The sequence below is a fragment of the Danio rerio genome, chromosome 18 (assembly GCF_049306965.1).
Source record: "Danio rerio strain Tuebingen ecotype United States chromosome 18, GRCz12tu, whole genome shotgun sequence".
Lineage (NCBI taxonomy): Eukaryota > Metazoa > Chordata > Actinopteri > Cypriniformes > Danionidae > Danio > Danio rerio.
The window spans coordinates 7,383,251-7,410,883 of NC_133193.1; the positions used below are offsets into that span (position 1 = coordinate 7,383,251).

General features: G+C 36.6%; 1 protein-coding gene across 2 annotated transcripts in view; it reads left to right on the forward strand.

Annotated features, from left to right (window-relative positions):
• The window catches only part of otogl (otogelin-like), a 110,973-nt gene that overhangs the window by 68,158 nt on the left and 15,182 nt on the right, over nt 1-27,633 (forward strand). For both annotated transcript variants that reach the window (XM_073930220.1, XM_068214992.2), the window contains exons 37-55: nt 557-734; nt 2,462-2,604; nt 2,896-2,919; nt 3,013-3,105; nt 6,739-6,922; nt 10,144-10,361; nt 12,248-12,389; nt 12,468-12,653; nt 13,905-14,117; nt 15,668-15,772; nt 15,855-15,962; nt 16,802-16,903; nt 17,008-17,112; nt 19,796-19,836; nt 19,954-20,017; nt 20,138-20,316; nt 22,727-22,831; nt 24,921-25,040; nt 26,903-26,948. In XM_073930220.1, the coding sequence (XP_073786321.1) occupies nt 557-734; nt 2,462-2,604; nt 2,896-2,919; nt 3,013-3,105; nt 6,739-6,922; nt 10,144-10,361; nt 12,248-12,389; nt 12,468-12,653; nt 13,905-14,117; nt 15,668-15,772; nt 15,855-15,962; nt 16,802-16,903; nt 17,008-17,112; nt 19,796-19,836; nt 19,954-20,017; nt 20,138-20,316; nt 22,727-22,831; nt 24,921-25,040; nt 26,903-26,948 (2,356 nt within the window). The remainder of the gene's footprint in view (nt 1-556; nt 735-2,461; nt 2,605-2,895; nt 2,920-3,012; nt 3,106-6,738; nt 6,923-10,143; nt 10,362-12,247; nt 12,390-12,467; nt 12,654-13,904; nt 14,118-15,667; nt 15,773-15,854; nt 15,963-16,801; nt 16,904-17,007; nt 17,113-19,795; nt 19,837-19,953; nt 20,018-20,137; nt 20,317-22,726; nt 22,832-24,920; nt 25,041-26,902; nt 26,949-27,633) is intronic.

Here is a 27,633-nt window from a genome sequence, read left to right on the forward strand (position 1 = left end):
TAAAAGTACCAAAAGAGTATTGCGCCGCGCCTTGCGCCACATTGCGCCGGGTGTATGATAGGGCCCACAGTGTTTGAACCATTGGGGGACATGGTCCTCCAGAATGGTTAGGTAGTCCTTGGCAAAATTGGGGGAGTATTGGGCCTAGGGAATGCCATGATGTTGCAACCCAAACCAATCACTGGTCCACCCCCATGCTTCACTCTAGGCATGCTCAGCCTGGGTGGTATGCTTCTTTGGGGCTTCTCCACACCATAACTCTCGCAGATGTGGGAAAGACAGTGAAGGTGGACTCATCAGAGAACAATACATGTTTCACATTGTCCACAGCCCAAAGTTTGCTGCTGGCACATTTGATACCATTAACGATTTTTCAATATATTAAAACACATGCTGCAAATTTTCCATGGATTTGATTTATATATAGGAACAGATCGCAGCCAATAACAAAATAGACATGCATCATGATTGAAATTCTGATTCTGTGTCACAAACAGGGTTTATATTGTCCTTTTTATCTGTTTTCTGAATATTTTTTTGTTTTATGTCCTTACAGCCTCCATATTCGTTGCGTGTGGATGAGTGCAGCGAGTATATCTGCTTTAATGCACAGCTGATGCTTCATAATTCCTCCCAGCACTGCAGATACAACATCAGCCAGCCACAGTGCAACCTGCTGGGCACACCCATCCAGACCAACACGGACCCCTGCTGCCCGCTCTGGCAGTGCCCATGTAGGACATACACACCGCATACTCCACATGTCTTAATTCGATTTCGATTTAGGCTCAATCCCAATTCTATTTTTGTACTCCTACCCCTTCCCCTTCCCCTTGGCCCTTACAACCAAGGGTTAAGGGAAAGGGCTTCAAAATTTACCCCTTAGAATTGGGACAGCACTACAGTACCTGCACATGTCATCATATGTCCTCGCAATTTCTTGCTTCACATAAGATCAGACGATCGCGACTGCTGGAGTCCAGTTGTGTTATTTTTTTGTATTTATCTTTAGGAAATCACTGAAGACATATATCAAGTTATCATAATGATCTAATGTGCAGAACGTAACTTTCATTAAACACAGTGGCCATATTCATCAATGTAAACACACAAAAACAGCATTAACCTTATAGCACTGTGTGTATAGACACTGTAAAAAGCTCGTTGACAGCCACTAGACTTTTCTGACAGGGTGTTCCAGTGTCATCGAGTGTCAAAGTTGTAGGACTGCTGTAAATCGCGAGTAGATCGCAAAATTTAGCGGTTCTTATTTTAGCGGTTTTTTTAGAGCATGACGGTAAAACGTGAACGCGGTTATGGATATATTAAAAATGTGTTTGTTTGTTGTAAAAATTCGTAATAATGACAAAAAACAATAATTTGTGGATCTCCTTACTTTCGGGTGCAGCTGTTGCTGGGGTATTCTGGGAATTTTTTCTTACCCCTTGGTTTCAAGTGCGGTCCTGAAAAGTCTTCGTTTGAAGGGTTGTATAAGGGGTAGAATTGGGATTGGGCCTTAGTTTGATTGTGATCTCAATCGGATTAATCAAAAATCGCTGTTTACATTGTTGACACTTAATCAGAGTATTGTCTTAATTGTATTAAAATTTAATTATTGGTGTCCATGTAAACATACTCGGTGTGCAATGCATTAATTGCAGTGCTTATTATGATAAATATCTTGATGTTTGAATAAAATTGCAACTCTTCACTGTTAGTTCCTTTTTATTTTGCTCAGGTCCAATAATATTAAGAAATACCACTTTTTGAATTTTACAAATGAATTTAGAAGTATAAAAATTTTTTTGATTTGTTAACTTGAATAGTTACCTAGTGCAATAACAAATGCAACCTTATTCAAGAGTTCCCACTTAGATATGCTTAGCATTTATAGCAGGTTTGGCATGCTGTCCCGGGAGAGAACCCTGAGCTTGGAGATAATTAAGCCCAGGGCTCCCGCCTAGTCAATAAGCATATCAAAGGATCCGAGATCAAGTCTCTATAGTTTCCCCCTTTAGAAAAGGGAGGGAAAGGAGGAGATGGGGTGGAAGAGGGGATTCTTCCAAAATGAAGATAGGGCAAAAAGGAGAAAATTATCCATTTATAGTAAACTAGGATCACTAGGATTGGATTATTACTGATTACGGATGAGTGGCCAACAGTGCTCAATCATATCACATGCTCCTCTAGAAATTAGTTTATGAAACCTAACTTGTAAATCGTTACCATTGTTATACAGTGATTTTTATATATAGCTTGAATTTATTTTTATTTTAAAACGTCAACATATTTATTTCAGCCAAAGGAAAATTTAAATTTGTACGTTTTTAAACATCTTTTTCCACATGATATTTAGGTTTAATTTGACTTTAATTGCTTGTCAATAACATCATAGCTTGTGTTGAAGTGTCCATCTCCTTGCCATGACCTTTAAAGTCTGTGTGTGTGTGTGTGCTGGCAGGCCGCTGCTCTATAATCTCTGACCTGCGTGTGATAACGTTTGATGGGAATAATGTGGCTCTGTATGATATCGGCTCTTATATTCTGGTCCACCTGCCAAGAGAGAAGATAGTCGGCCACATTGAGAAATGCCCAACCAGTGAGGTAAACCCATGCTAACACATCACACTCAAAAAAAAAAAAAAGACTTTTGTTTCTAGTTCAAACCACTTATTTAAAATGAGAACAACACAATTTGTTTTTTGAGGAATAACTTAATTGTTTTATGTTCAATCCACTTAAATTTGTAAAAAAAACAATTATGTTAACTTGATTGATTTGTGTTGAGAAAACATGAATGAGTTATGTGGAGTCCTTCATGTTTTACAGTGCATGGAGAAAATATACAGCATTTTCTATAGATGAATTATATTAAATGCTTTACTTTGCTTTCAGAGCGTGAACTACATCAGAAGACCTGTAAGTGTGTCATTAGAATATTTCTGTTGAAATGATTATTATAATCATCCTAATCAGAGTCACGAGCTCATTTCCTCTGCTGTTTCCTGATAGACTCCCTCTGGAGGAACATCTGGCCTGTGCTTTAAGAAGCTGAACATCACAACTCATTCATACAGAATCATGATCAACCGCTTGGACCGAAAGGTAACAATGTGCATAGTTGTGTAATGGTATGCAAATTTCTTATTTCATAAAATTCGTGATTATAGTGACCAGAATGATCAGGGTTATCAATATTAACATGGTTTTGCTTAAACTACCTGAAAATGTTCAAAGATATTACACACACTTATTAAAAATGAACAACAAAAAATAAGCAACATTTGCAGCTTTAGGCAGTTTTTGGGACAAACAAAGTAAAAAAAAAGATCCCTGCATTTTGGATTTCTTTACTTACTCTTTCATATAGACTCTCAGAAAGAATGGTTCAATGTTGCACCAATGAAGGTACAAATCCTTGTCGCTGGGGCAGTCTCTTTTTATGGAACGGAATTGTACCATTTCTGTTTGTACGTTTAAGGACATGATTTGTGCCATGGGAAACCAAAATGTTCCTTTGGTTTTAAAAGTTTATCCTTAAAACTGCGTGCGCGAATATCAAACCTAAAGCCAACTTTACTGAGCTAGGAGGTGATTGGTTTTCTAAAGTATTTCCCAGTTCACGCTCGAGGGCTCATGCAGCTTCACGATGCCGCTGAGGAACAGACTTCGCCATGTTCATGCTGCCAGATGTCCCAAATTGTTCTCGCTGCAGCTGTGACGACATAACCTAAAACCCGGTGGCCGTCTGTGGGCGTGACCAGGCCAGAATGCATTTTCAATTTCAAATCGGCTTTCATTCGTTGCAATGTGTTAAATGAAAATGCATTATGTTTTTATTTTATTTTCGTTTTCATTCTGCAGCAAACATTGCACATATGTCTTGGAAAATGCTAACTGAAATACAGAAATACACTGCCATGTACATATTGCATTATCGTTTACATTTCACAATTAATTTTGCTACACACATCCCATGCTGTTACGCTGAAAATGTAATCCTGCGTTTCCTACACGCGAGTGTAAATGCATGTAGGACAAATAACATTTAAATGATCATTTTGCTACAGTTTCTGCTTGTACTTTATTCACATCAAATTCAGTTTGTGTATAGCATTTTCAATTTAATTTTCCTACTTAAAAAGCTTTAAAATGTGGATACAATTTACATATTAAAACAGTGTTTGAAATGAGAAATGCAAACAATGTAATTTAATTACATTTTCATTCTGCACCAAACATTGCTCATATGTCTTGGAAAATACAAATTCAAATACAGATATACATTGCCATTTAACATATTGCATTGCCATTTTGCATATTACATTTTGAATTGAATTATGGTACTCATATGCTTCCATACATGTGTTGAGTACGTTTAGCACTACTTAGTTGAGTAAGTTATCTGAAAGGCACATGATCGCTCACGTGATTTTCCGCCGCAGAGTGATTGGTGTAACGTCTTGTATACAAAGCGTCACAGCATTAAAACATTTAGTTATGCAGAAATTATTAAAATATAGTTGAAATATTGATACTTTAAAAATATATCGATACCAAATTAGAAGCTTCTAAGTATCGATATATCGATACTCAAGCATCGATGTGCACATCCCTACCTTGAAGGTACCATTACAGTAACAAGAAGCTTTGTACCTTAACAATGTCAAATGTGTTTTTTCAAGAACTATTTAAAGGCAGTTTGCTACTGTATATCCAAAATGGGTAAATTTATTTTCAGTAAATATAAAACATCAAGACATTTTAAACAATGTTTGACAGAAATTTAAAACATGGAGCAATCGCTCGCTTTTTTAAATGTCTAATGATCTTGTTTAATCCCGCCCCTTTCACAGCGCTGTACGACAGAATTTCACACACACAAACTCTAGTGTGACCGCAGCGTTATGCAAAAGTATTGTAACGAGATATGCACAATGTTTGATTAGTTTTACAATACTAAAATATCTGCGTGAACACTTTGCATGACTTTTGCGTGCGTAGTGAAAAAAGCAAACGCCAAAAGATGCGGATATCAATAATGAAACTATTTATCAGAAAATGCTTATCAATTGATTATTTGCCTTAAATAATGCCTTAAATGTTTAGTTTAGAATACCTACTGTATAGTTTTGTTTTACCAGTTGTTTTGTGTTGTAGAACTTAATAATTATTGTTTATTAGTTTCTTTAAACATATGCTTTCAAATGATTCATGTTTTAATATGGAAATTATTTATAAAATCACTTCACCTCTGCAGTAATATTTATTTTCATAGATATTGTAATAAAGGAGTTTGCCTACACTTATGTACCTTTTTTATGAGAACAATTGTTCACCTTCATTTAAATTGTACCATAAAAGGTACAGAACGAGGTCTCTTCTGTACGACACAAGGTACAACCTTTACAAAAGTACAAAACTGTTCCTTAAGGAACATTATTTGTACCACCGTGCACCTTTTTTAAGAGAGTGTAATGTTAAGTCAAAACATGCCTTTCGATTCCAGCCTGAAAAACAAACTAAATGTGCACCATCTGGATTTTCATTCTGTTCTGATACACATTCAGTAAGGGAATATTTTTATAAATATTGCACAGCATTATTCAACAGTTATGATCTATGAGATCTATAGTGGAAAAAAGTCTCTTACATAGCACTGGACAGAGAGGGCTATAATGATGCTATTCTGACAAACCTTTTAGTACAGACCTGTTGTGATTCTGAAATTTGTAATGTTTCACATGATTTGTTGAACACATTGTTTGTTTAAATATGTTTAAAAAGGTTAAAAAGTGGAATTAGTACAGGGAAACTGTAGAACCTGAAGGAAATGTTCCAAAAATAGTTAAATGTTTGAGGCGTTGCCAACAGAATAGAAGGTTGTTATCTAAGAATGTATAACTTAAATGGTGCTAGAGTTAAATATTGCTATTTTTACAAGGTTTCAATGTGGACGTTTTTTGTTCTCAAGGTCCTGAGAGGGACTATTTTTTGTAATTATAGGAAGAGATTTATGAAAGGAACGGATGCTAAAATATTACACTTTCAACAAAAATACGCACAGTGGGATTTCATTGAAAGTGTTGTTTCATTATTATTATTTACATTGGGGTTTGGAGTAATTAACATTGAACATGCTCTTGCAAAAAGCTTTTTATGCTGTTTCACAAAAATCTGAAGCATCAAGTGTTTTCAGTGTTGAATATATGTTAAATATTATTACTGTTTTGATTTAGATTTTTCACAAAATAAATGCATTTGTGAGTGTATATAAGGCTTTTTTTCAAGATCATAAATATAATCATATTATAAACTTTGGACTTCACTATTGTGCTATGTAGTAATATTTTATATTAATACAGTAAGATAGTTTGCTTTTTAATTTTAAGTCAGGGTTTTAGTAATTTTGTTATGTGTGTTTTGTCATTTTTATTCATTCAAAATGCATTATAATAGTCAATATTAGTCTTTTTTTACTAAGGGTATAGTACATTTATAAAAGGAACTGAGGTAAAATATTCAGATTCACTAAAGTCAAAGCAAACAGTAACAAAAACGTTTAATAAAGACATAAAACCATCCACACACAAGCACAAGAGATAAATAAGTCTCATTTACTTAAAGTTAAAAGCTGCTAAATCTAGCCAAAATCATATTTAATGCACCATCTTAATCTCACAGAAGCCTAAATCTACTGTGTAAGGTTGTTTCATAAAGGTTTGGTGTGTGTCGCAGGTGTCCGTGAATCAGATCACAGCTCGGCTTCCTCTCAGCAGGCAGAACCTCCATATTGACGACACCGGGACCATGTACATCATAGACACACCCGGTGGCATCAACATAAAGTGGTACCACAGCACTGGCATCATGGTGTTGCAGTACACGGCTCCCGATAACACCTCCACCAGGGGGCTCTGCGGTCAGTGTGTGTGTGCATCTAGCAGTGTTTACACTTTGTAGACAACCATGAAGTCTAATATGATCCTGCTTACTTAATACATTAATTAGGGGAGTTTTATTTATTTGACTTTTTTCTAAATTACACTGTAAAAAGCAATTACTTGACTTATAATAATTAAGGCAAAAGGGTAAACATAAATGAACAATGCCAACCGAAACAGGAACCTATTATACAAAAATCACTTGTATAAGGTGTTCAAACCCAGTTGTGTGACAACAGTCTGTGAAAAAAAAACAGCTTCTAATGATTAAACATTTATTAATCTGCAGAAACGCTTTGATTTACATATTTCAGAGGATGAAAGCCACGCCCATTAGTGATCATCTCACCCTCATTAGCATATGATGGTAGTTTTGTTTTTGAATCTGCCACTATGCTGATGTATAGGGATTTGTAGCTCCGCCCTCTTTTGAAAAAGAGCGCAATCTTATTTGAATTTAAAGCAACAGTCACCAAAATAGCACAATTAGGATCAAAGTCTAAAAGGGGCAGTTTCAACGAGTTATAAAACATTATTTGTGGAGTATTTTGAGCTGAAACCTCACATACACACTCTAGGGACATCAGAGATTTATTTTACATCTTGTAAAAAGGGACAAAATTGGTCCCCTTTAAAAGCGACAAGTTGACTTTACTTAAAGTCATATAGTACATATAGTATGGGGCACATTTTAACAGCTTAAAAGTCCACTCTGCAAAAAAGTTTCTAGTCTGAATAATTAACTATTCTTAAATCAAGAAGCATTTTCTAGACTTAATGTATTGACTTAATTTAAAAAATATTATGCCAAAATTTTGTGAGTTTTTCCTTAAAACAAGCAAAAGAATCCGCCAATGGGGTCAGCAAAATCGAAAACGAGATTATTTTACTTGCCCCATTGGCAGATTATTTTGCTTGCTTGCTTTTAACACATTATTTCATAAAATAAGACTTGTCTCTTTTTACTTGTCTAGAAAATGCTTCTTGATTTAAGAATTTGTAGATATTTGAGTTCAGAACAATGAAGAAACACATTCAGACATTCACAAAAAATGTCATTGTCAATGTCACAGCATAGCATGGTTCTAATAATATTAGCGGGGCTCATTGTAATGCACTGTCATAATGATTCCCATCTGCACTATTGGAATTTAAATATGGTTAGTGTCCTTTGAATACATTAAAGAACTGTTTAAACTACTAAATAACAAGCTGGAGATTGAAATAACAGCAGATTTGTCTTTTTTAAATATACAATAGAATTGAGATGAATTATGTATTTTGAGTAGAAGTTTAATTTTGCAGTGTTTGAATAAATGCAACACTGATCCACAAAACTCTGTTACAATCGATACAAAATACATTGCATGTGTTAAAAGTATAGATTTTTCTTTTCTGCCTAAAATCATTAGAAAATTACTTTGTATTATGTTGTATTAAGACATTTAGTAAATATACTATAAATATATCAAAACTAAATTGTTTGATTAGTTATATGCAGTGTTAATAACTTAAGTGTCTAACTTTAAAGGTGTTTTTTCCTCAATATTTAGATTTTGCTTTTTTTGTTTTTTAAATTTTTTTTAAAAATTTTAGCACAATTTTTATATTGCGTATTTAAACTCACTGGCCACTTTATTAGGTACACCTGTCCAACTGCTCGTAAAGCTAATTTCTAATCAGCCAATCACATGGCAGCAACTCAATGCATTTAGGCATGTAGACATGGTTCAAACCGAGCATTAGAATTAGGAAGAAAGGTGATTTAAGTGACTTTGAACGTGACATGGTTGTTGGTGCCAGACTGGCTGATCTGAATATTTCAGAAACTGCTTATCTACTGTGATGTTCTCGGAAAAGAGAAAATATCCAGTGAGCAGCAGTTCTGTGGGTACAAATGTCTTGTTGATGCCGGAGGTCAGAGAATGGCCAGACTGGTTCAAGCTGATAAAAAGGCAACAGTAACTCAAATAAACACTTGATAAAACCGAGGTCTGCAGAAGAGCATCTCTGAATGCACAACACATCCAACCTTGAGGCAGATGGGCTACAGCAGTAGAAGACCACACCGGATGCCACTCCTGTCAGCAAAGAACAGGAAACTGAGGCTACAATTTACACAGCCTCACTAAAATTGGACAATAGAAGATTGGAAAAACGTTGCCTGGTCTGATGAGTCTCGATTTCGGCTGTGACATTTGGATGGTAGGATCAGAATTTGGCATCAACACCATAAAAGCATGGATCCATCCTGCCTTGTGTCAATAGTTTCTGGCTGGTGGTGGTGTTGGTATAATGGTATGCGGTATATATTTTTTGGGCCCATTAATACCAATTGAGCATTGTGTCAACGCCACAGCCTAGCTGAGTATTGTTGCTGACCATGTCCATCCCTTTATGACCACAGTGTACCCATCTCTGGCTACGTACAGCAGGATAACACGCCATGTCATAAAGCGCAAATCATCTCAGACTGGTTTCTTGAACATGACAATGAGTTCACTGTACTCAAATGGCCTCCACAGTCAGCATATCTCAATTAAATAGAGCACCCTTGGGATGGAACAGGAGATTCTCATCATGGATGTGCAGCCAAAAAATCTTCAGCAACTGCATGATGCTATCATGTCAATATGGACCAAAATCTCTGAGGAATATTTCCAGCACCTTGTTAAATCTATGCCACGAAAGATTAAGGCTGTTCTGAAGGTAAAAGGGAGTCCAATCCGGTACTAGTTAGGTGTACCTAATAAAGTGGCCGGTGAGTGTATGATTACTAAATAAATACCATAAGTGTGTAAATATTTAAATTATTTGTTTGTACTAATTTGTGCCCTGCTCACTTCTGTCTGTTACTTTTATCGTGCACAAATATTTAGTACAAGTGAATCCAAAGGAAGGAAAAGGCTTAATGCTTTTGTGCTGATGTACAGTAGACAGGTTTGTATTACTGGTATGAAAATAATTGAAACCAATAATATAATATGGTACTTTACCCAATGCATCCAAATACAGATCCACACATGAGTATTTATTTGCCATGAGAATAATTTAAACCAGAAATATCGAATGCTTCTCTTCACAAAGCATCCAAATCCAGTTTCACTTTGATAGGTGTCAGATTTTGGAAACTTTCTTTTTTTAATTAGCCTAAGCTTTCACTTGTGGCCACGTAAATGTGTTACCCTCCTTTCCTCAGGATGTTGTGATGGTAATCCAGCCGATGACCTGCGGCTGCCCAATGGTACAGTGGTCCGGGATGTTGAGGACATCCCAGTGTTTCTGCACGGGTGGATGGTGGACACGGCAGAGGATACAGACTACTTCCGCAGAGTGGGAGACAACTGCACCACCGGAAACTGCTCCAAATGTTTCACCATGCTCAACCAGAGGCCTTTCTCCAGATGCCACCACAAGGTACTGCACACAAGCCTGAATACTGAAGATACTGAGATGTGCGTAATTATTGTACATCCTTTACTTGATAAAGCTATCTGCAATGATTTGAGTGACATTAGCTAATTTAGCTTGTTCACATTAAAATAAGTTAGCATTGCATTTTAAATAAACACAATTCAGCCCAATTTTTATATTTTAACTAGGATGCAGTGATATGGAATTTTTGACCGATATTAATAATATTTGGAGGCAGAAAGCAAATATATAGCCAATAAATAAATAAATTAATGAATATATATATATATATATATATATATATATATATATATATATATATATATATATATATATATATATATATATATATATATATATATATATATATAATTTTTTTTTTCAAATTTATCTGCATGATTGCAAAAACAAAAGGCAAACACATACAGTATAGTGAATGATTGCTTTTATTTTAAAATCTTAAGTTCTAATCTTTGAACTTTATTAATCAACATTTTGTTATCAAAGGCCAATTTGTTTATATTAATATAATTAACCTAAAAAAATGCATAAATAAAGAAACCAAGTCAGTGAATATTAAACAAAATAGAAGCAGGCAGAAAGCATGTGAAGTGGTTCAGCCAGCGGAAATAAGACATAATTTATTGGGTTAAAGATATCGCCCTAATTTTGTTTTCCGACCGATGATGATAACATGAAAAAAATAGCATTTATCGGCCGATATCAATATGGCCACCAATATATCATGCATTACTAATTTTTTATATTATAAAGGAGTTGTTTTACCTTTTGGCATTGTAGTATTGTCGCCTCACAGCCAGAAGGTCACTGGTTCGAGTCTCGGCTGGGCCAGTTGGCATTGCTGTGTGGAGAGTTTGGTCCGGTTTCCCCCACAGTCCGAAGACATGCGCTATAAGTCAACTGGATGAACTAAATTGTCTGTAGTGTGTGTGTGTTTGTGTGTGTGTGTGTGTGTGTGTGTGTGTGTGTGTGTGTGTGTGTGTGTGTGTGTGTGTGTGTGTGTGTGTGTGTGTGTGTGTGTGTGTGTGTGTGTGTGTGAATGTGAGAGTGTATGGGTGTTTCACAATACTGGGTCGTGGCTGGAAGGGCATCCGCTGCGTAAAATATACACCGAAATAATTAGATGTTTCGACCCCTGGTAAATATAGGGCTAAGCAGAAGCAAAATGAATGATTTTTTTGCCTTATTTGAACTTATTTTTTCGACAGTATCGTTTTCAAAAACTTTTACTTAGATATTTGCAAAAGTTTTGAGGCCCCTCAAAATGACTTTGTCATTTAACCGAAAGTCAAAAATTAATAAAAAGCATATAAAAAGCAATAAAACGTATAAAAATAAATGATTAATGCACATGACAAAATTACTCAAAATGTAAACTACTACTACTAAAAAAAAAAAAAAATATATATATATATATATATATATATATATATATTTTTTTTTTTTAAAGGACGTTTTACACACACAAAAAATGGTTCTGCCTGTGTTTCATAAATGAGGCCCACAGAAATTACGGTAACGAATTGCTTTTTTTGACATTATGCTGAACCTTGTTTAAGCATTGTTCTTGCATTTCACACAATAACAATGCATGCCCTGATGCAGACATTTGAAAAAAAAAATTTTTATAAATAAAAACAATTAATCAAATTAAAATTAAAACATTCTTTAGATTCAAAATCTTAATAAATACATTAATAATGTAAAATATCACCAATTATTACAGTTTACAAATTTGCTTATAATATTGGGCCACTTGGAGAAATGTCACCCAACAGACAAAGTTGTGCACCCATATATAAAATCTCTCTCCATATGATATCCCGGCAATCTTATATTGAATTTCCAAATGTCATTTCCGTTGGCAGGTTTCTCCAGAAAACTTCTGCGATAAGATATGGGCCGGTGACCTGCATTATAAAGAGCACGAGTGTGACTTCCTGGCTGCTTATGTTGCCATTTGCTACACTCATCAGATCTGCTTCAGCTGGAGGAAAAGCAACTTCTGCCGTGAGTGATTTTACAGACTCCCTGACATTTTTAAACGCTAGTATGTTTCTTCACTTTTTCTCATATTTGATCATGCAGCACTCAAATGTCCTCCTGGTAAAGAATACAAACCCTGTGTGAACACATGCAAGACGCGAACATGCCAGAACCGCGATTACTATGAAGAAAGCACCTGCTCTTCTATCAGAGAGGAGTGTGTTTGTAAAAGCGGCACCATCCTTCACCGAGCAGATTCTGCTTTCTGTGTCACCGAGGACCAGTGCGGTGAGATTACAGCATATTTAATAATACAATACATTGTGATAATGAACATGCATGGTACTGTCATCATATAGGCACTTCAAAAACCTGCGAATAACTGTTGATTATTTAATGTTTTAGACTGCCTTATATTTAATTGCTTGCAGAGTTAATAGTCTTTTTATATTTTACTCAAAAACATTTTGCATGGTAATTTCCGCATGCAAAACCACATGCGCCACACGCCAAACCATAAGTATTATTTATTGAAAATTTAAATTTATACGCAGTGCAAAACATATGCACCTTCTTATCTGCACTCACTTCTGCAGATCTATGTGCCCTCCAGAAACATGCGTTCTGGGAATGAACGTCGCCTCGTGGTTCCATCCCAAAGAGGGAAAAAATCACTTTCGCGAACGCTCACGCTCAATCTGCCCAGTTGGTGGAATGAACTCCCTAACTGCATCAGAACAGCAGAGTCACTCGCTATTTTCAAGAAACGACTAAAAACTCAACTATTTAGTCTCCACTTCACTTCCTAATCTGCAATTGCCTCTTTGAATATCACACTAACTGTACAAAAAAAAAAAAAAAAAAAAAAACTACTAATACTTCCCTTCTTAGACTTTACAGACCTGAAACTTGCCTTTAGTACTTGCTCTTAGTTGTGTAAATTGCTTCCTTGTCCTCATTTGTAAGTCGCTTTGGATAAAAGCGTCTGCTAAATGACTAAATGTAAAAATGTAAATGTAAACATATGCTGGAATAGTTGGCAGTTCATTCCACTGTGACTAAGTAAGGGACTAAGCTGAAGTAAAATGAATGAATATTTCGTACATTTTTATTACAGTTTTCAACATTTTTTCAACACATTTATCTATATAGAAACCTTCTTTATGTATTATTTATTTAAAAGTTTACACTTATATTTACTTTTTGCATGCCTATTTGGTTAAATAAAGATTGCATATTTTTAATTTTACAATAAAATTATTTTAACCTACTTTAATTTTACAATAAACTTTACTGACATTCAGTGTGGACAACAAAGTATGTCATTGTTCAGAGAACCTGTTTCTTACTCTGACAATAAACACTTTGAATCTTGAGTCTTAAATGCACCATGTTTTGAAGCAGTAACATCTAAACATCTGAATTTTGTAAACCATAGTCATGATACTTCAATTCCGGCAACCACAGCTGCAGTTTTTTATTTACTGTTAAATTAGCAGATTTTTTGTTGCGTTGTATGATGATGTCCTGTTATTTCAGTGTGTACGGATAACGACGGTGCACCACGGGCTCCAGGTGAGGTGTGGAACGGCTCTCTGCGCGGCTGCTGTCTCTTCCGGTGTCTGGAAAACGGTAGTGTGGTTCCTGTAGAGCCCGAGTGCAGTTATGAACCGGCTCCGCTGTGTGAGAGAGAGGGAGAATACGCCGTGGATGTCCTGGAGGAAGGAGTCTGCTGTCCCAAGAAGATCTGTGGTACAAACATACAAACACACAAATCCATCAGAAACAGGTCATCACCCAGGAACATTCGATGTACTATTTTTAATATACTATGAACTGGAAAGTACTAATCTCTAATGCTAATTCCACTTAAGCTGCGTCCCAGTTCAGAGCGTGTGTCCTTCGAAGGTCAATTGCGTAAACCTGGGACAACAAATTAAAGGGTTCATGTGGAGCTTTCATTTTTTTTTAAATGTATTTTAATACTCTGAGAACTGGTCAGAATAAGCATGTTGTTTATTTAATAAATTGCCTAATTGTTGTCTTCTTCTAACTGCTACTATTGCTGCAGTTCCTATAATAGCCACAAGGGGAGTTATGCAGTTGAAGTCAGAATTATTGGCCACCATGAATTTTTAGCCCCCCTTGTTTATTTATTTATTTATTTATTGACAGCACAGAATAATTGATTAGATATTTTTCAAGACACTTCTATACAGCTTAAAGTGACATTTAAAGGCTTAATTAGGTTAACTAGGCAGGTTAGGGTAATAAGGCAAGTTATTGTATAACGATGGTTTGTTCTGTAGACCAGTGGTTCCCAACCTTTTTTTTGCCCGAGTCACCCTTTTTTCCCCCTGAAAATATTGTAAGGCCCCCTCCACATTTAATGATATTTTCGCTCGTATAAGTTTGCAGTAAGTATGTCAAAATAAGACGGTTTGTTTGTTACTATATGTAGATATGCACAAATAATGGCCTAATTTAAAATATATAAGCAAAACATCAGTAGGCCATTTGTATTAGGTACACTTTGTGGGATTGAGGATGAGTCGTCTGCAAATGTCTTATTAATTTGGACGGTCTCATGCATTCGTTAGCAAGAACTTTGGTGCAAGTAATACACTGTGGCTGGGTCAGGGACTCTTTGCTTCAAGAAAATGAAATAAAACCATAGTTCAGGTAACTATCTTGATGTTTCCAGTTTTGCTAGCGCTGTGTCCCAAAATGTTTCGAGCTTCCTCATCTGGGTCTAGTATGCTTGGGTCATTACTATTAGCTGCTAAAGGCAAATCAGAGACTTTGTCTTTTTTTGTGGAGTATAAATTACAAAATTGGCCATTTTTTTGGCCAGCCAGGTGATTAAATGAACTGAGGAAACATAATCGTTCTCCTAACTTTACATTGCTAAATAAACATAAAAAATATAATGTGACCCCCAATCCCACCCCCCCCCCACCAGAGCTTGCTGAGGCCCCTTTGTGGTGCTGTAGACTATCAAAATAATATATATAGCTTAAAGGGGCTAATAATTTTTACATTAAAATGGTGCTTTAAAAAATTAAAAACTGCTTTTATTCTAGCCAAAATAAATCAATTAAGACTTGCTCCAGAAGAAAAAATATTATCAGACATACTGTGAAAATTTACTTGCTCTGTTAAACATCATTTGGAAAATATTTGAAAAAGACAAAATATATAATAATTTTTACTATGTATTGTTTATGTTAAAGGCATGCAAATAAAAGCTTTTATTTTTTTCATTCAATTTTTTTACTGCATGTGTGTGTATTTTTGTTCAGAATGTAACCTGACCATCTGTCAGAGTGAAGTTCCCAGCTGTGAGAATGGAGACAAGCTGGTGATCGGCTATAGCGCTCTGTCCTGCTGTCCTGAATACAGATGTGGTAAGAGCTGGTGTAATCCTTATTCTGCTGCTGTTTGCATGGTCAGTGCATGAGGCTCGCTTTTCTGATTGGTTTCTGCCAGAATGTGATCCACTGGCCTGTCAGAGCGTCCCGCCGCCGATCTGCAGAGAGGATCAGTTCCTGGTGGAGGTCAGAGGAGCACACGCCTGCTGCTACAGCTACATGTGTGGTAATTACCAAGTGGAAATACAGTACTTCAACACTACAATCTCAATGCTGATGATGCAGAAACGGACACTGAAAGAAATGATATCACAAGAAGTCTACAAATGTTTTTTTATGTTACTTTTAACTTTTTATAATCAGTTATTCAGGTTTCAACACATTTTTTAACACTTTTTGTTGCGATGTAACAACAGTGTGACAGTATACTATATTACAATCATATTTACATTTACAAACAAGAACAAAACGTTTCAACACATTTTTTAAGTTATGCAAAGTTTAGTGAAGTAAGTTGAAGTGACTAGACAAATGATTTGATTAAACGATAGATAGATAGATAGATAGATAGATAGATAGATAGATAGATAGATAGATAGATAGATAGATAGATAGATAGATAGATAGATAGATAGATAGATAGATAGATAGATAGATAGATAGATAGATAGATAGATAGATAGATAGATAGATAGAACGGTGGATGGATGGATGGATGGATGGATGGATGGATGGATAAATGGAACAATGGATGGATGGATGGATGGATGGATGGATGGATGGATGGATAAATGGAACAATGGATGGATGGATGGATGGATGGATGGATGGATGGATGGATGGATGGATGGATAAATGGAACAATGGATGGATGGATGGATGGATAGATAAATGGAACAATGGATGGATGGATGGATGGATGGATGAATGGATGGATGGATGGATAGATAGATATTGTCATAGTTGTCATGGAACATATCTTAAACAATTATATTTATTAAACCTATTTATCCAAGTCCAAAATATTGATTATGTGTGTGGTGTTTTTACAATCCTGTGTTTCAGTGTGTGAGTCCTGCATTGAGCCCATACCAGTGTGTCAGACTGGAGAGATACTGGCTGTGGATATGAACACCACCAATCACTGCTGTCCACAGTATCATTGCGGTAGTTATAAGCACTCACTGGAAAGGACTACACATCACATCATTTACTGTTCGATGATGAAAGGAGAATCAGTGTGTGTGTGTGTGTGTGTGTTACTGTTTCAGTGTGTGATATGAGTCTGTGTCCTGAGCCCAGTGTGAGTTGTGCTCCTGGAGCTGTGCTGATAAAGAGACCCGTGCCGGACAGCTGCTGTCCAGAAACACACTGCGGTACTGACACCTTTTAGGATCTCTTTCTTTCTTTTTCTTTCTTTCTTTCTTTCTTTCTTTCTTTCTTTCTTTCTTTCTTTTTCTTTCTTTCTTTCTTTCTTTCTTTCTTTCTTTCTTTCTTTCTTTCTTTCTTTTTTTCTTTCCTTATTTCCTTCATTTCTTTCATTCCTTCCTGCCTTATTTTCTTCTTACCTTCCTTCATTTTTTCCTTCCTTCCTTCCTTCTTTCCTTCCTTCCTTTCTTTCTCTTTCTTTTTTTCTTTCTCTCTTTCTTTTTCTTTCTTTCTTTCTTTCCTTCCCTCCTTTCCTTCCTTCCTTATTTCCTTCCTTTCCTTCCTTACTTTCTTTCTTCCTTCCTTTCTTTCATGTTTGTTTCATGTTTTGTCAACATGAAAATGTTGCTAAACTATAAAAAAGCATAACTACACAGATAAAAAAAACAATACACTAAAAATATTATGTTATTGGACATAACTAATAATCCAAATTGCTTAAATGAATGAGCTTCTCTGTGATACACTACAATAAAACCATTTGGCACATGTAGTATAATAATAACTGATTTTACATATATATCAGGGGTGGCTAACCCTGTTCCTGGAGAGCCACCATCCTGCAAATTTCAGTTGCAACCCATATCAAACACACTTGCCTGTAATTACCACATGGTGTTCAGATCCTAATTAATTGGTTCAGGTGTGTTTGATATGGGTAGCAACTAAAATCTGCAGGAAGGTGGCTCTCCAGGAACAGGGTTAGCCACCCCTGATATATATACTCCTAATTAAGATAATATTTTTCAAGTATGCATCAAATTGATGCAATGTTACAAAATATTTATATTTCATATAGAAAGTCAAAGACTACAGTAAAATATATTTTTATTCCCAAAAAATTAAGCAAATTTACTGTCAATGAAATATTTCTTGCGCAGCAAATGAGATGCATTTTTCAACATCTGGCGATTCATCTTTACCACAGTTTTGTTTTGAATGTATTAAATTACAAAATGTTTAATTGTAATAATATTTGACAATAATACAGTATTTGGTAAAACTTTATTTTGATGGTCCATTTGTGTATTAGTAGACTGTCTGCTTAATATCTATTAATACTGTTGCTAAACAGACATTTAACTGACTATAAGAAACTTTGCAAGTACATGTCAACTTAAACTAACCCTAACCCCAACCTAACAGTCTACTTATAATCTAATGAGAATTAGTTGCAATGTAACTTAAACACAACAAACGAACCAGCAAAATAAAGTGTGACTCAGTGTTTTTTGTAAAGTGCCCCCTGAATGAGTTTTTTAAACCGGTTTAGTTCATTTTACATTTTACTGTTTGGCCTATGTTTATATACTGTAGTAAATTAAGCTTATATTTTCTACAAAAAACATAAAATAAATATAATATACATAAATAAATGTACATGTCATTTTTAAAGAAGTATTTGTTTTAGTTAATCAAATACAATGGGTGTGGAAAGCATTGAGACCCCTCTACACTTCACTTTGTTATTGTAACGGGGAGCCTGAAACGGAGGGATCCATTTGCAGTATATTTATTAAACACAGTTCAAACACAATACGCACTCACGTGCAAACTCACATCAGTAGTTTTCAGTAAGGGTCTAAGGGCTGGCAGCTGGCTGTCAAGGAGTGATATAGTAGGCATGGATCAGTGGCAGGCGCCAGCAGCGTGGTTCAGAGTCGAGATTTCAGGCGTGGTTCAGGGCAGGCGGCATGGATCAGAGTCAGAATACAAGCAAGGTTTGGGGCAGGCAGAAGGCAACACAAGGTCAGTAACAGTCCAGGTAATACACAGGGGATTAGGCCAAGAGATAACGCTCAGTAATGTCAGACAGGGCAGAACAAGACTTCGCAACAGACTGAGTGTGTGTGCTGTTTATATGTGTAAGCGTGGGTCTTTAGCGGGATGAGCTGCAGGTGTGTGTGCCTATCAGTTTAAGTCAGGGGTGTCAAACTCAATTCCTGGAGGGCCGAAACCCTGCACAGTTTAGTTCCAATCCTGCTCCAACACACTTACTTATAGGTTTGAAACAAGACTGAAGGACTCAATTAGTTTGATCAGGTGTGTTTAATTAGGGTTGGAACTAAACTGTGCAGAGCTGCGGCCCTTTTGAAATTGACTTTGACACCTGTGGTTTAAGTGGATGACGTACTGCTTAGAAGTCCGGGGATGGTGGCCTCTGCTGGCCAGCGAGGGGAATGACTGGGACCGAGTCGGTGACAGTTATATTGCAGGCATTTGCTAAAATCATTTAAGTTTAATTATTTCCTCATTAACGTGCACACAGCATTAATGTGCACCATTGAAAGAAAAACAATGTCATTTATTTAAAAAAGGCTAACTAAAAATATCACCTGGTCCTAAGTATTCTAACAATTCTGTGTTTTTCTGTCAATATATGCTGCTGTGTGTACATTAATTAGTCAAACTTAAATGATTTTAGTAAATGCCTACAATATAACAAAAAGTGAAGTTTAAGGGGGTCAAAATACTTTCCATACCCGCTGTATGTAGGATGTAAGTGATCACCTGGCCTGAAAAACATTGGAAAATTTGACTTGCGTGATGCTTTGTGTTGCTTTTACTTTATTGTGTTTTATTTTCATGCATACACAGTTACATTTATACATTTGTTTGGATTCTTTATAGAATGTCAGTGTCACAATCTTACGCTTCCGGCCTGCACCATGGTGAGTGTTTTAAGCTGTATTCTGTATTCATTAATACCGTGTGTATAATAGATTTTGTTGTTGCCCTAGCAAACTGTCCTGTAACCAAAATATTATACGGTGACCTTTTTGCTAAAGGGTGAAGTGAGAGTGGAGGAACCAGACCCCGGCGGCCCCTGTGGATGCCCACTGTATCACTGCAGTAAGACTCGTAACACACACTCACAGACTCAAAATACCACCCTGTTCAAAGAAACTGAAAACACAAGTGTGTGTTTGGGCGTGTGTGTGTGTGTGTGTGTGTGTGTGTGTGTGTGTGTAGTGAAGGCAGAAGTGTGTCTGTTTCAGGGTGTGACGATATTGAACCCTGGCCAGTCTATGGTGCAGTATTTTGAGGGGGAACTGTGTTACACCGTTCAGTGCCTCACACATAAAGACCCCAGCACTGGTTTCTACGCCATGGAGGTCACCACTGCCAACTGCTCTGAGAAATGTGAAACTGTGAGTCGTGTCACTGATACTACTTCAATAAGCAGCTCTGGAAACATTAAAAGGAACATTAATAATAATTATCAAGGAACCATGATCTGTCCATGCTGTACACTGAGATTACACTGTTACCAAGCTAGGGACTATTTTTCGGCAGTGTAGTAATATAAGTGCCCCTTCTGCAGCCATGGTACAGCAGCAAACTTCCTTGATTATTACGCAGGAATGAGAGTATAGTTCCTGGCCTTTTTGGATTAGGCATGGGGTCGCCAACCTGACATCTATGTTGATCCTGGAACAGCATTCCAATCAGCCAATCAGAATTAAGGGATATGTTTACAGCTTATGTTAAGTTTAGGCTTGTGGTTTGGTTTATGCACTTTTACATGATTGTTATGCTACTATTATTACCCTCTGATTTTGGGAATCATTTACAGTTATGGTTGGGTTTAGGGGTAGGGAATAGGTATAGATTACATTTTCCAACAAAAAAGATGTTCCAGGATCAACATAGATGTTAATCCAGGATTGAATTGTACTTGTCAATATAAATATTTTAAATATTTGTTATTTATTTATTTATTTAATATATAGGCATAGTATATTTTATACTGATAAAATCACTTACTATATGGCTAAACCTAATCCTAAGCCTCTCAATAAACCTGTGGTTCATTTTGAATGTCAAAAAGCCCCATTAAATATGATTTGGAATTGTAAACACAAGTGGCATGTCCTCTTAAACCCCCTTAATAGAGACACATGGACACTAGACTTGCTTACTAGGTCATACCCATGTCTTCATACAATTTTATGTCCTCATAAACTACATAAACAAGTAAACATTCACAGATACAAGTACCTTTATAGGGACTTCCTATAAATTGTACATTCTATCCCCCAACACTACTTCTAAACCCAACCCTCACAGGAAACAGTCTGCATTTTTATATTTTCTCAAAATACTTAATTCTGTGTGATTATTGAGCCGTTTTCTTCATGAGGACCAAAACATGTCAAAATGTACTGGTGTGGTGACATTTTTGTCTCCACAATCGAAGCAATACAAGTTGCAAACACCATCAAAACCACAACATTGTTTTTAAGGAAAAGTTTGAGTCTGCATGAACCAAAAGTTAGGACTGTCTTATTTTTTCGTATTGTGTAGCAGTTCTTATAAAGTAAATCACTGCACTTTCAGGTCCGTAGTATGTTTGCTGTTTTTTCAAATGTTTGCTGAATCGTGGGCTGACTAGTAGCCTAGTTTCTGATGTGGCTGCTCCTGTGCTGCTAGATATACTGTTTTCATAAATAAATAAAATAGTCTTTGACAATTAAGGGTTTTCCAAAGATATGCTGTAAACTTAAAACCAGTTATCATCCCATGCCTAATTGGCCTATAAAATAGCAGCTTTTTATTTTCCATCAGTATTTTCCATCAGTATTGTAACTACAGAAGAGTCAAGCTTTAAATAGGATAATAATTGAAAGTGTTTTTAAATAATTTTAAGCGAGATGCTAATGGTCTAATCCAGGCATGTCCAAACTCGGTCCTGGAGGCCCGGTGTCCTGCAAAGTATAGTTCCAACCCCAATCAGATACACCTGGGCTTGCTAATCAAGCTCTTAGGCATTCTGGTAATATCCATGCAGGTGTGTTGAGGCAAGTTGGAGCTAAAATCTGCAGGACACTGGCCCTCCAGGACCGAGTTTGGACACCCCTGGTCTAATCTGATTCAGTGATCTATGCTAAGCTAAGCTAAAAGTGCTCTGGCCAGACCCCAAGTTCGACTGAATGGGTTAAAAAATGGAAAGACTCAACTGTTTAACTCTAGGTGAGTTGTAAAGCCTTGGCCTCTTACCAAAAAAGTGGAGTATTCCTTTAAGAGATCACTTGAGTTTCTCGAGTTTTATAGTCAAGTAAAACATGTTTTTGTTATTGTATTCTTTGAATTGCAAATGTCCGCTTATTTCACCAAATTAAACAGTAGAATGTTGCCATTTAGAGATTTGTTTTGCATAAAATTACCAAAAAGGTGTCGTTTTTAAGACATTTATATTCATTTTAATCATTTATATTCAGTTTCTATACTACCAACACTGAACCAAGAGTTGGAATAAAGTGGAATAATCCATGATTTTTAAAAACAATAAATGAAAACATTTATTAGACCCTTTAACTGTTATTAAAAGGTTCTACGGTATATGGCAATATGTTTATTGTACATTAAGAAGAAATGTTATTATATTACAGAATAAAATAAATATTATAATTTTACTGAAACCCATACATAATAAATTCACTAAATCCAGAAACTGACCATTTTTAATTGGTTTGAAATTTCATATTACATGTATATTTGAGTTTATTTATATTTAAATGTTTTTTTTTTTTGTTATACATTTTTTCATTATTACTGTAGCATCAGGTTTATGTCCCATCATCTGATCCCCACGTGTGCTGCGGCTCCTGCAAAAACATCTCCTGCTCATATCCCAGTGAAAACGGCACTACAGAAGTATTTATGGTAATCTGCACTCACCTTCTGCAAAAATATATTAAAGTTTCCCCTTGAAAGGAAAAAAACAAACTTAATTCTCTGTATTGGTGAACATCTTCCTTTGAAAATGTTCACAAATGGATGTTTTGTCAGATTTTCTGGGGGCGTTTCTTTTTCCAGCCAGTTTATCCACAAAAGTATTGCTGCTGTAGATCAGAAATACACACACACACACACACACACACACACACACACACACACACAGTCGAAACCACAAAGTTTTTTTATGAAATAGTTTGCCCACTTTTAGGAGGCTGCTTTTGTTTACAAAATGTTTAAAATATGCATGAAACGATCTTACATTTTTATTCAGAGTAACTGGTATGTTTATGCAAAAATAAAACAATACACATTAAAAATGGGTCAAAACTTTTGGTTTGAATGACGATGAATTATAAACATTTGAAATGACAACAAATTAATATTTTGAGGCTGCACTGCGATGTTTACATTTTTTTATCTTTTTAATGTCGTCTGTGAACAAAGCATTCTTGATTTAAATGAGATTAGTGTGTCTGACAAGATTATTTTGATAAATAAACCTTTTTAACACAATTACATTTTAGAACAGTATTTATTTAATGCGCAAATATTTTATATCATTATACATTTCTGTGCTATCACTTTTGATTATCTTGATAAACGATAAATGCATTAATATATTTCAGACAAAAACTTACTGACCTCAAATTATGCAAAAAAACATCTCGTGCTCTTATCCAAGTGGAAACAGCAGCACTACAGAAAAACTTATTGTAATCTACTCTGACTACTGGTATTTTCTAGGCATAAATGTACCCTTGAATGAAACAAACAAACTGTATTTGCTGTTTGTGAACAACTTCTCTTTGAAAATACAGTGAATATTGTATGTTTGTTTCTTTCAAGTGTACATTTACCCTGCTTACAAAAAAATGTCATTAATGGATGTCAAATTTTCTTAGGACGTTTGTTCCCAATCAAATTTATCCACAAATGCATTGCTACTGTATCAGTCATATCTACTGTACCGTCAGATACATACACATACACTTATATATATGGTTTATGAGCTTAATATATTTTGTACTGGAAAAATCACTTAATATATGGCCCTATCCTAACCCTCACAGTAAACATGTGACAAATTTTGAATGTCATAAAGTCCCATTAAATATGATTTTTAAGCGTTTGGAATTACGAGGACAAAAGGCATGTCCTCATAATCCCTATCAATAGAGAGAGTTGGGTACTATGTCTCCATCCCATGTCTTTATACAATTGTGTGTCCTCATAAACCACATAAACAAGTACACACACTTGCACACACAGGTGCAGTCTTTATATGGACTTCCCTTAAATTGTATATTCTATCCCCCAACCCTACCCCAAAACCCAACTCTCACAGGAAACAGTCTGGATTTTTACAATTTATCAAAATAATTAATTAATGTAATTTATGAGCAGTTTTCTTAAATGGGGACCAAAACGTACTGGTTTTGTTATACATGTTTGGTCCCCACAATGGAAGCAATACAAGTTACAAACACACCATAAAAACCACAACACTGTTTTCAAGAAAAGGTTTGAGTCCGCATGAACTGAAAGCTTGGACCCCAGAAAAACTGAATATTAAATGAAAAAGCAGTGGACGTGGTTTGTTTTTTGTACTGCGAGCTGATTGGACGTATTAAAGTAGGCATTTCATTCAGAAAGATCAGGGTTTAGAAGAGTTATTACAACCTATGACAGACAACGCCTCATCATTTCTGTTTGTATAGTCAAAACTGACAGTGGAAGGGTCGTGGTTAAGTAGGTTGAGCCACGCCCTATACCTCAGACAGACATAATCTGAGAATTTACCTGAAAACAAACAGGAAGTGCTTTTCCAGATGTCAATTGTAGATAACAAGGGTAAACTATTTTTTTTCCTAATAACATGCATAGATGACTTGTTCACCACAAAACTAGCAACGTGAGCTAACAGAATCAATATGGTTAGTTTTGATTTCTTTGTACCTTAACAATAAAAACCTGGAATGCATGAAGCTGATGGTGTTTGTGGTGGTGTTTGCAGGCGGGCAGCTCATGGGTGGCAAACTGCACACGGTTCGACTGTATGGAGACTGCGGTTGGTGCTGTAGTTCTGGCGTCTGGAGTCGTCTGTCCTCCTTTCAACGACACCGAGTGTATTCAGGTCTGTTTCCAATCAATATGTACTAGGGTTGGGCCGATAGCCGATGCCATTGTCCATCGCTGATGGCCGACAAACAACACAATGCTGAGCCGGCATCGCCAATCCTCCGCCCCGCCCCCATTGTAAACCCGCTCGTGAAAATTCACACTCAGGCCCGTTTACACTAATACGTCTTAGTTTTAAAATAGCATTTTAGAACAAAAATGATTCAGATCCACACTGTGTTTTACCGAGCATTTCTGAACAGTGCTCCGTCTGCTGAAAACACACATCACGTGACCACACAGACACAGCCACACACAATGTCATGCACGTGTGGATTGCGCTGGATTGCGTCTCACTATAGTTGTTAAACGTGATATTTAATTAAAATTGTCTCTATCTAACAACTCTTCGGTCTTTTGAATCAGGTAACGTTTCACAGTGTCAGTACACTGCTTCGATCTTTCACTTTCACGCTTGTTCTTAGTAATTTTAGCGAAAACCTTAGACGTTGTGGGTTGGTTGTGCACCTTTTTTACTGACCAAGTTTGTCGATGCCGTTATATTGACACAGATCACTCTGCCTATTCATGTCCTGCGGAAAAAGTGATTGTCTGGTGGTAATTTTTGTGCAACTTATCTTTATTTTTATTTGTTTATGGGTAAAACAAAGACCATGCGGGTCAGGTAGTTGAAACGGTAGACTACAAATAATAAATTCCTCATGAAGTAATAAATTATTCATAAATAATTAATTTACCTCTGCCTATGACGACGATGCCATCTTCCAATCGAGATGTTTCACATTAGACATCGTACGATGCCTAATTGGTCGACATCGTCCAACCCTATTATGTACAGTGCTTATCGAAAATCATCATACCTCTTTGAAATAATGACTTAATTTGCCATTCAGTCATTCATTTTCCTTTGGCTTAGTTCCTTATTTATCAGGGTTCACCACAGAGGAATGAAGCGACAACTATTGCGGCATATGTTTTACACAGCGGATGCTCTTCCGGTCACAACCCAGTACTGGGAAAAATCCAAACACTCTCACATTCTCACACACACACACACACACACACACACACACACACACACACACACACACACACACACACACACACACACACACACACACACACACACTTTGACCAGTTTTACCTAATTCACCTATAGCACATGTCTTTGGACTGTGGGGGAAACCGGAGCACCCACCACAGCTGTATCACCCTGCAACCCAAGACCAGTTATCACTGAAGCTAAGCAGGGCTGAGCCTGGCCAGTACCTGGCTGTGAGATAACGTGGGAAAACTAGGTTGCTGTTGGAAGTGGTATCAGTGAGGTCTGCAGGGGGCGCTCAACCTGTGGTCTGTGTGAGTCCTATAATGCCTCAGTAAAGTAAAGCGGACGCTATACTGTCAGTGGCGCCATGTTTCCGATGAGACGTTAAACCAAGGTCCTGACTCTCTGTGGTCATTAAAAATCCCATGGCATTTCTCGTAAAGAGTAGAGGTGTAACCCTGGTGTCCTGGCAAAATTCCCTCCATTGGCCCTCACCCATCATGGCCTCCTAATCTTCCACTGAATTGGCTTTATCACTGTCTCTCCACTCCACTAATGACTAGTGTGTGGTAAAGGCACTGGCGCCGTTGTCCTGTGGCAGCTGTCGCATCATCCAGATGGATGCTGCACACTGGTGGTGGTGTGGAGAGACCCCCTCATGATTGTAAAGCGCTTTGGCTGCTTTTGTAAGCAGGGTGTGATGTGAAACAAAAGCTAGATTTTCACTAGGTATGAGGATTTTCTATAGCCACTGTACTACTGTATGCATTCAGACCATCGTTTTTCTGACCTCTGTGTGTTTCCTCTTTCAGAATGGAGGTGTAGTTCAGACGTATGTGGACGGTTGCTGTAAGACGTGTAAGTATATTGTGTTTGTGGCTGGCTGTGCTTTCTGGGTTTGCTGGGGCTGTTTGAAGCCGCATGATGGAGACGCAGTGCTGGGCTTTACTAGCTGCGGGATGCGTTGTGTTTAGATGCTCTCTGTTGTTCCTGCTGGGAAAAAAAATGAGAGCTGCTGTACAAATCAGCTTCATTGTGCTTGTTCTTGAATCTTGCTAATGTGCCATGACTCTACATGCCGTAATCAAGGGAGAAATGATGTTAGAAAGAGTTTTTGTTGTGTTTTCGTGGTGAACGCTTACAATTCTCCTCTTTATGCATTCTTCATTTGACTTTTGTCTTTGCTTTTGGGTTAAGGCTGGTTTTTGTGATGTGGGGTTAGCGTTTGTGGTTTTCTAAAAGGTAGTTTACTCACATAAAAATCGAGTTTTGCTGTTAATTTACCTTCAGGCCATCCAGTAGATTACTTTATTTTTCAGTATGATGTTGAATAATATTTTTAGCTGAAACTCTGCTCCTTGGTTATTTATAAAATGCAATTCAACAGCTATTTGCAATTTAGGAGTCAAATAGGTAAAAAATTGCAGTAAAATGTACAGTATATCTGGCACCCAGCAGGCACACAACATGATAAGATGTTAATATTAGGTTAGATTTAGGTCATGACGTCAAGTGATCAAAATTCTAGCTCTATCAAAATGCC